Source organism: Rhinolophus sinicus, linkage group LG02 (genome assembly GCF_036562045.2).
Source record: "Rhinolophus sinicus isolate RSC01 linkage group LG02, ASM3656204v1, whole genome shotgun sequence".
Classification (NCBI taxonomy): Eukaryota; Metazoa; Chordata; class Mammalia; order Chiroptera; family Rhinolophidae; genus Rhinolophus; species Rhinolophus sinicus.
In genome coordinates, this window is record NC_133752.1 from 146,150,289 (window position 1) to 146,160,927 (window position 10,639).

Below are 10,639 nucleotides of genomic sequence, written 5' to 3' on the forward strand. Positions count from 1 at the left end.
GTACATCTAGCAAGGTTCATTTTTTTAAAACATTCAGTACATGAAGGTATCATTAATGGGAAGAGATATTTCTAGTCAAAGATGGAATTTAATATTCTGATTGAAGGAGACAGTTTACTACTAAAGAGTATAAAGATCTAGTCAATAAGAAGAACGGAGGGAAGCACAGAGATCAGGAAGACTTAGTAAACCTAATACGATATAAATACTTGAGGGGAGAAATGGCATAGATATGAAAAAATAAACTGAAAATTGTTTTCAATTTTCCTATTCATGTTTCAACAACGTATTACTTACATCCCTATTTTGTCTCACTGTTTTCAAAATAACAAAACCTGTGCAGCATATTCTTGAGAGCTGCTTTCACCTGCTGGTTTCTTAGGGTGTAAATAAAGGGGTTTAGCAAAGGCGCAACAGAGGTATTGAGCACAGCTACACCTTTAGTTAAAGTCACCCTTTCCTTTGCTGATGGTTTCATATACATAAAGATGCAACTTCCATATGTAATAGAGACAACAACCATGTGAGAGGAACATGTGGAAAAGGCCTTTGTTCGTTGTTGAACAGAAGGGAATTTTAGAATGGTTTTGATGATGTATGTGTAGGAGAGGACCACTAACAACAAAGTGACTACAAGTGTCACAACAGCTAAGACAAAAGCCATCAATTCTATGAACTGTGTATCTGTGCAAGAGATCTGCAGGAGAGGAGAAGTGTCACAGAGGAAGTGATCAATAGTTTTTGAAGCACAGAACTCCAGCTTGAGTCCCAAGACCAATGGGGGAAAGATAATTAGGAATCCAGTTAACCAAGAGCTGAGTACAAGCTGAGAGCACACTTTGCTGTTCATAATGATCGGATAATGCAGCGGTTTGCAGATGGCAACATAGCGGTCATAGGACATGGCAGCCAGAAGGTAAAATTCTGTAACGCCTAATAAAAGAAAAAAGAATAACTGTATTGCACAACCATTGTAGGAAATTGTTTTATCTCCAGTCAGAATGCTTATCAAGAATCGTGGAATGCAGACGGTTGTGAATGAAACTTCTAAGAAGGAGAAATTTCGGAGGAAGAAATACATTGGAGTCTTGAGATGGGGGTCCAGCAGAGTGAGGAGGATGATGATTAAGTTTCCCATCAGGCTCAAGATGTAGTTGACAAATAGAAACAGGAAAATCACAATTTGCAACAGAGGATCATCTGTCAATCCAAGCAAAATAAACTCTATTTCCATTGAATTGTTCATTTCTTTTTTTTCTTATCAAAGCTAGAGAAAACAAAATTAAATCATAGTTTAAAAAAATAATTTTCTTTCTTCTCAGCCATAAAATGTTCCTTATTCAAAAACTTACGTATGTGCGAACATTTTCACAAACTACCTTGAGGTCATCAAAATGAACATGTCCCCTAATGTTAGTCATCTTTATAAAAATGCTGAGTTTCTTCCCGTGACAAGATTGAAATAAGGCATACTTACCACTTAATAGGGAGCTTATCAGTCCTTTGAAATTTAACTTCACAATTTAGTGTTGATCTATAACCTATCTTTCAAAGACTTTACCCTAACAGACTATTTAAATAGTTCATATTTTCTATTTTCTGAATTTAGCAAATATTTCAAGTAGTTTTTATTCCATTTTTCATCATCGTTTCATTTCATATGTCCTTTATTACATTTTTTGTACCATTTTCTTTCAGTTTATTTTTTTAATTCCCTCCACTTGCCTATTCATACACTTTGTCAGTGGCCTTTAGAATCAACTTAGAAAGTTCTAAGTAAGTCATTAACAATGCCTCAAATCTGAATGACTTAGGAAACGAAACAAACAGAAAAACTAAAAGTAGTCTTCCTACATTTTAATCTTTTAAAAATTTACTCAATTTATAATAGTCTCACATTCCTTCTTTATGGTTGTGTAGATTATATTAAGATCACATTAAGAAGCTATATCTTTTCATTTGAGTATAAAAATGCTTTTAAGCACAGTCCTTGTCACTGACTAGTGCTACAGCAGTATTTCACAGTTACTAACTGTATTTGTTTTTTTGCTAATTATATTCTTTGTAGTAAAGCAAGACTTCTTTGTCTTAGCCAATTTTCAGAATTTCCAGATGATATTAAAAAGGCTTTCTTTTTTCCCCCTTCTTAAAAATATAAGCTATGATAGATAAAGTGAAATGCCACATAAGTATTTTCCTTTTCTTTTCAATTAAGTTTATTCAGATATATTCCTCTACTTTTCTAGATAACCTGATATTATTTTATTCACACATGTACATTTTTATTTTATTTTATTAGTTTCAGGTGCACAAGACAAAGCAATACTTAGACGTTTACATTTATATCCCTCACACTGTGTGAATCCCCCTCCCCCATCCACTATACCTCTGACATCGCACGGAACCATTACATTTCCACTGTGTCTCTATTCCTAATGCTGTACTCCACTTCCTGTAACCATATACATATATATACATACATACACACACACACACACATATATATATATATATATATATATATATATATATATATATATATATAATTATAGTTGGCATTCATTATTGTTCAGCTTCAGGTGCACATATGTACTTTTTAAAGCTACTAAATTCCTAGAATATTTGTCTTAAACACATCTGAATGCTTGTCACCGGTTTTAATCTGTTTATTCTTCACGAATAATGTTAGTCTTTGCATTCCACCATAAAAGTACTTCTATTTGATTGTCTCTTGAGTTTTTTCCATTAAAATATAAATCTACGTTTTTATTCATTATCTGTGGAATTTTATGATTTGGTAGACTAACTATAACTAGTAAAGACATTAATTCATCATTGTTTCCTATTTTTCATAATGTTCTGAGTTAGTGCTAAACACACTAGTTGTCTTTAACCTTGAACTGGATATAAATGTTTTGTTAGATTTCCTCAAGAATAAAAAAGTAAACAGCAGCTAATTGTTATTAAAAATGATTACTGCTCCTTATTTTTATCTCCATGATGCATCCAATGTAATTACAAGTTCATAGAGGTAAATAAATAAAATGATTAGTCATTTATATATGAAAATATACATGTTATTATGTTTTACATACATTCATAGGAAAATTATATAGGAATTTTTACTTCTCCATCAAAGGAATAGATCAAATGAGACAATTTAAAGATAAATTTAATAATCTTGCATTTCCAAAATATTTCCCTAACTTCTAACTCAAAAAAAGACAAGTTAAACTAAAAATTTGACTTACCTTACACGGGCCATATTGGACTAACTAAATTATGAGTGATGATCATTTCTGGACATTATTCATTTATTAAAAGGATATTTTAAAAACCAATTGTTTTCTTCAGAAGGATTCAAATAAAAGGTGAAATGTGTTGTTGTTTTTTAATATTTCCCATTTTTCACTTAAGTTCCTATTCACTACACATCTCAATATTCAGATACTAAAGAATATTGATGTATTTCTATCATCCTTTCCATTTTGGTTAAATTTCAGAAAATTTTCCTTAACTTTTAACTGGAAATGTTATATCGAAGATCAAAATCTAGGAAGAAATACAATATTTAAGTACAGAAATTGAACATATCCCATGATTCTAACACAGCTAAAGTTTTATCTTTTGGCTCAATAAAGACACAAGGGAATCTACTGAAATGAGCAAACAAAGAGTTTGGCACTATTTATGTGCCAAACAAACTTCCACTCAGTTTTTTCTTTTTTTCAATCTGGGGAATATGCAACAAAAACACTGATTGTTTCTAAGTCCCAAGGGGACTATGGAGAAACCTGCAGGTCAAGTTTTCTCCAATAAATAATTTTCTCTTGCAATTACTAAAATAATAATAGTAATAACAGTAATAATAATAATATGCCTATAGAAAATTTCAATGTGTGAAATAGATTCAATATTAAAATGAGGATTTTAATTGTATGTTACTAGAACATTGTCTGAGTTGTGTTTTTTTTAATTTTAAGATGGTGTTTTGTGTGTGTGTGTGTTTTTTTTAATTTTATTAAATTTATTGGGGTGACAATTGTTAGTAAAATTACATAGACTCTGGGTGTTTTGTTTTGTTTTGATATGGGGGGGAATATATGGTGGCACATTTAGTTTATGACATGAAGGCCTAGTCAGGAGAACTTAAATAACTGAAACATTTGAACTGTATTGATATAAAAGAATATGCTCAAAATGAGTAAAAGGGATTGGTTAGATATATTATATCAGAAACCCAGGTATAAATTATTATTAAACAAAGTCCCCTATGATTTTTGTCATGACCCCCTGAAAAGTCTTCAAAAGAAAAATTTAAAAGACTTGCTATTGGTATTTAAATATGAAGAAATTGCTCATAGCCATCCATTATTAAGAAAGCTTCAGGTGTACTAGCAGAATTCACAAAGTTGAATGGCAGCCCAAACACTGCTTTTATATGATAAACATAACATCAGATTAACTTCTTGGGGGAAAAAATCCATAGTTTCTCAGCTGATTTGAACCTTTGTTAGAAAATCAGCTATATATACAGGTGTTATCTATTTCTGGACTCTATTCTGTTCTACTGATCAATTTTTCTACTTTAGGAAAATGCCACATTGCATTGATTACTGTAGCTTTATAAAAAGTATTAAAATTAGGTAGTGTTAGTCCTCTGATACATAAACATAAGACCTGAAACAATAAAGTGCATAGAAGAAAACATAGGTACTAAACTTATGGACCTTGGGTTCAAGGAAGATTTATGAATTTGACTTCAAAGGCAAGGGAAGTAAAAGCTAAAATAAATGAATGGGACTATATCAAACTAAAAAGCTTCAGCACAGCAAAAGAAACCATTGACAAAATAAAGAGGCAACCAACCCAATGGGAGAAGATTTTTGCAAACAACGCCTCTGATAAAGGGCTAATATCCAAAATATATAAGGAACTCATACAACTCAACAACAAAAAACAAACAATCCAATTAAAAAATGGGCAGAGGACCTGAAGAGACATTTCTCCAAAGAGGACATACAGATGACCAACAGACATATGAAAAAATGCTCAACATCACTAATCATCAGAGAAATGCAAATTAAAAACCACAGTGAGATATCACCTCACACCAGTTAGAATGACTATCATAAACAAAACAAATAATAACAAGTGTTGGATGGGCTGTGGAGAAAAAGCAACCCTCATACACTGTTGGTGGGAATGCAGATTGGTGCAGCCACTATGGAAGGCAGTGTGGAGGTTCCTCAAAAAATTAACAATAAAATTACCATATGACCAAGCAATCCCTCTCCTGGGTATCTACACAAAAAAATCTGAGAACATTCATCCTTAAAGATATATGTGCTCCAATGTTCATTGCAGCTTTATTTGCAGTGGCCAAGACATAGAAACAACCAGTGTTGTTCGATAGATGATTGGATAAAGAAGACATGGCACTATTTCATCTTTTCTTAGGGCAGAATAGTATTCCATTATGGAATACTATTCTGCCCTAAGAAAAGATGAAATAGTGCCATTGCAACAACTTGGATGGATCTTGAAATTATTATGGTAAGTGAAATAAGTCACACAGAAAAAGTCGAGAACCATATGATATCACTGATATGTGGTATATAAAACTGAAAACAACAAAGGAACGAGACAAACAAATGAAGAAACAAAAACCCATAGACAAAGACAATGGTTTAGTGGTTACCAGAGGGTAAGGGGCGGGGGCGGGGGTAGATGAGGGTAAAAGGGATCAAATATGTGGTGATGGAAGGAGAACTGATTCTGGGTGGTGAACACACAATGTAATAATATAGATGATGTAATACAGGATTGTACACCTGAGACCCATGTAAGTTTACTAACAATTGTCACTCCAATAAATTTTAATTTAAAAAAATTCATGACCTCATAATCTGAATAAAAGTATCAATAAATAAAAAAGAAGGAAAATATCTAAAGATTATGAAGAATTCTGAGGAGGCTATGAGATTTAAGAACACCATTCCCAAAGGATCACAAATTTATGTTATACAAGAGTTCTCCCCAGGCACTAAATCTTTGAAAAAATAATATGTATATATTATATTTTAATTACTTTTAACTATATCTCCAGAGAATTCAGTACAGATTTCCATCATATTTTTTGCTCTCCCACACATTCATGTTTTGAAATCCCAGATACATAGATATGGATTTGGAAGCAGGAAAAAACAGGATTTTAATCGGTAATAAAAAGTGACAGTATAAGATGGAGAACTTAGCCTGCCATAGGCTAATTGCATCTCAGGTTAAATGTGCCACTATCAATTCTCTAGACACGACTAACATTTTATGTCCTGTATGTCATTTTATTTCTATTCCGAAAGCTGTCTTTCTTCCAATTAGTCTTTGTGATATTGTCTAATGGATCCTACATTGATATTTCATAATTACTAAGCATTCTCTACTTCCACATTAGTGGAATATTTATCTATGTCTACCGCTAGCCTTCCTTGCAACTTGTGGCCAAGTAACTAAAATCTATTCAAAGAATGTAAAGGGAGGCAATTTGTGCAGTTTCCTGGGATTAGCCCTTGATAAAAGGGATTTGCCTCCCTTTTCCTCTTTACCCTCTCTCACTGTTATAATGTGGATGTCCAGCCATGTGGAGCCGTGAGTATGAGCAATTACACTAGAAATGGTGAGTCAACATGGAACATACGCAGGTTCCTGACACCACTGGAGGCCATACTAGCATAAAACACAATGACATTATGGAAAAGTTTCAACATTTAAACTCTGGACACTTAAATTTACTAGGGTGACATTGGTTAGTAAAATTATATAGGTTTCAAGTGTACATTTCGATAATACATCATCTGTATATTGCATTGTGTGTTCATCACCCAGAAAAGGGGATCAAAAATGTGATGGAAGGAGAACTGACTCTGCATCTAGTTTTGATGACTGCTTTCTCTCTCCAGCCTGCTTTTCCTTGCTTGTGCCATGCTTATACTTTTTATTGAAAGCTGGATGTATTGTGTCACATAGTAGGAATGGAGGTAAATAAGTCTTTAGTATAAGGGTTTACATGAATTTCTCTAGGATTTGGGCTGTGTTTAATGTTTTTTGTAGCTACAGGTGCCAGAGGCTTCTGTTTCCTCTAATGTCCTTATTTGTTTTTTTCCCTCTTGACCTTGCGTTTTTGTAATAACTTCTCCTCTGGAGAGACCTTGTGTCGTATAGCTCTTTCAACTGTAATTCACTATTATTATACTAGATCCTTGTTGGTGTGGTGGTAATGTGTCATGGAGTCAGAACATTCCATAATCTTACAATTAAACCTCCGCCTTTTAATGAGACTTGTCCCTGGGCTCTGCTCTTCACAAGCGTTTCTCTTTTTTTCTCATTGGCCTCTACTCCCTACCCTGGCTGCAGCATTCCCTATCTATTTTCTTAAAGGCGTGACACCTATTGACTGTTTTTTCCGTCCTGTCGGTGAGACAGAAATGCTAACAGGGGATAGAGTGCTTCATCCACATGATTTAGGAATTGGCAAATTATTTTTCCCTGGAGAGCTAGTTTTTGCTACGAGAAAGCTCCAGACGTATTTCACAGTGATTACTCTTCCCTTCCCTTATCAGAGACACATGGTTATTTTTCAAATATTCATCATGTGAGAACCTGGTGGGGTTCTTTGAGGTAAAGCCATTTTATAGCGTTGAGGTCACTTTAATATTACGGCCCCCAAGTTTCTCATGCTGATTCCTATCCAACTCAGGCTCCAGCAGTTTATCAAAATTGCCTTATTCTATTAATAAATGCCTTATTCTATTTCCCGATGTCTCCTTATTCTATTAGCTGAGGATCCATCCTCTTGTACAACATCCTCTCTTATAAATCTCCCCCAAATTAGCATTAAAATGTTGCTACTAGTTTATTGCTGCAGGGGCTTCTGCTCCAAGTAAGCAGATCTCTCCTGTGACTCCCTGGAGGCAACTCTGTCCAGATAACAGGGTGGCAGTTTCTCCCTGCATCCTCAGTCCTCTAATGGAGCTGAGAAAATTCATTAGTTTTCAGTTGTCCAGATTTTTCTTGTCATAAGGATGGATGGGACAACTTTCAAGCACTTTACATGTTAGAGTTAAAACTGGATTCACTGGCATATTTCCTTTACATTTCAGGCAGCCATATGTCTGCTTACGGGTCTATAAAACAAACTTCCATCCAATACTGCATTATACCCAAAACCAGGTTTAGGGAGTCCTTGCCTCTTCTTCCTTCCACCTAGAGACGTTGGCAACAACCAAAAGCAGTGTTCAGGTGGCTATTTTCAATCCTACCTCCTGGCCCTCAGGCTCATTAACTGGTGTGACACAAGGGAAACCTTACCTCCCCTAACTCACCACCTGGTCAAGAGCATCCACAACTGGATACAAGGAGCCTTTCATATCCCTAACGTTGCCCATGGAAAGCTCTTGTGCCCTCCTCTTCCAGAAAGCCATACCTCCTCTAGCATTTCATCCTCTTCAACAAAACTGTCAAGAATGGCTGGAATAGGTCAGCCAGCCAGAGTTTTATAGATGTGGGCAAAAAGCACAAGACTTTGATTCGGAGACAATAGATATTACTACAGCATAGCAGGTGACAGAAGCTTCATGTTTGCATGGGTTCCCCTGGCCTCCGAATTCCCACAGGGGCAATACAGAGAGGACCCACATGGATGCTGCACATATTCATACAGCTGAGGAACTCTGAGCTTAGGAAAACCCCAATATTTTAAAGAGGCAACTATAAACCTGCCCAACCTTGCCACACTGCAGGACGTTATCTTTCTTCAGCTGTTCCTCAACTTAGGATGGGGTTATGTCCCAATAAACCCATCATAAACCAAAAATATCATAAGTCAAAATGCATTTAAAAAATGTTATAATACTTTGGCAATAATAGCTAGGCTCTCCAGAGCCTTAAATAGTCCCTGGAGAGATTTTATTTTTTCATATTCTCTCTGATACATTTTTAATCAATGCATGAGTTTTTATTTTTATTTACCTTTGTTCATAATGTTAATCTTACCTAAAATGCTTTATTCTATTTCCTGATGTCTCCTTATTCTATGACCTGAGGATCCATCCTCTTGTACAACATCCTCTCTTATAAATCTCCCCAAACTTCCCCAAGCCCCAGAGAAATTTTCTCTCCTAATCGCCTATGTTACATGGTAAAAATGAGTCTCATTTACCCATAAGGTTATGGCACATTATACACTGTTATATTCATTCATGCACTCTGTCTCCTTAATGCAATAAATTGCAATAATCAGGGACATTGTCTATATATATTTTTTGATTACTCATTGTATAGCGATGCATTCTCCATGGGCCTATGTTTAATAAAACTGTTTAATGAATGTTTGTCATTAATAATAAAGTCATCAAAGAAGAAATTTGCCCTCAAGGGATGAAATGTTTATACCGAGTTTTCATGACACTTAATGAGAACTTAAAAAATTTTCAACCACACAATAAACTTCATTTGGATTGGTTTGGTTTTTGACCTATATTATTTTAAGGAAGTCAGTATTACCTTCAAGTGTCTGAATACTTGCCCAGTGACTGGTCATTAGAGTAAATTTTACTAGAGTTTCTCCTCTGTATTCTTCTAGGGAGAGGTAAATTATAGTTCAGCGTAACTTGGTCTACACATCAGTTAAGAAGCAAAAAGCTAAATAGAAGTCACCGTGGCATCTGAAGAAAAATCCAACCTTAATGGTATGTTTTTCTCTTTATCATCTTCCCTTGCTATTTTACCTCTTTTCTACTTTTATCGTCCTTTTCTTCTTCTTCCCTATTTCAGTTTTTCCCTCTCTCTGATTCTTTATTCACTTTATTTTATATTCCACTTTATTATTCTCTTCCTGTTTTCAGAACTATAACTAGCAGAATCTCTAGTTATAGAGTCTTTTAATCCTGTTCAAGTCAAATTTCCTATGCAATCAGATAAATTCAATATCAGAATAAGAGATGGTAAAAGTGAAAAGTGACAGAAGAAATAAAGAGATAGAAATAGGGACAAAATACATTACACTGACTTATAGACATAAAACAATCAGAAAAGACTGAGACAAGGAGTGTTGATTAGCTGAGTAAATGTGGCAAAAAGCCAAACAACTGAAGAACTATGATTCTGATTATAGTGCATTCTTTTTAGTATTTACCCTAGGCCTAAAGCTGGATTTCTGTTTTCAACATTTATGTATCATCTTGCTTCTCTACTGCACTCACAGTCAGCTCCTCGAGGCAATGACATTTATATGATCATCAGTAAGGCTGAGTGTAAATATGATATTTCAGCTCTTATATACTGAGAAAAGAGAAAAGTCAATGTTTTCACATGCACGTTCATCTCTTTACCTTATTGCCATAAATGTAGCTAAACCACAATATAAAGATGTTTTATAAGACACTTTTAGATTTGTAGAAAATATTTATTTTCTCAGTGTGTACAAAATGACAGCTTGTCTTTAGAAGTGCCCCATTACTATGCATAAATGATATCAATTGCTAGTATTTTGACATTATTACTTTTATATTTTACCATTAGTATCTTTACATAATTTTATCTCAATATTTTTACCAGAGCAGAAGCAGATCAGGAGGCAACA

At 34.4% G+C, this 10,639-nt stretch overlaps 1 protein-coding gene across 1 annotated transcript; it reads right to left on the reverse strand.

Moving 5' to 3' along the window:
• Nucleotides 1-301: 301 nt before the first annotated feature.
• On the reverse strand, nucleotides 302-1,246 carry LOC109443658 (olfactory receptor 6C6). Its single transcript, XM_019724342.2, has one exon. The coding sequence runs from the start codon at nucleotides 1,244-1,246 to the stop codon at nucleotides 302-304; it is 945 nt and encodes a 314-aa protein (XP_019579901.2).
• Between the last annotated feature and the right edge of the window lie 9,393 nt (nucleotides 1,247-10,639).

What these genes read in the sequence shown, in the direction of transcription:
- LOC109443658 (XM_019724342.2), bottom strand. Translation starts at nt 1,246, where the DNA reads ATGAACAATTCAATGGAAATAGAGTTTATTTTGCTTGGATTGACAGAT.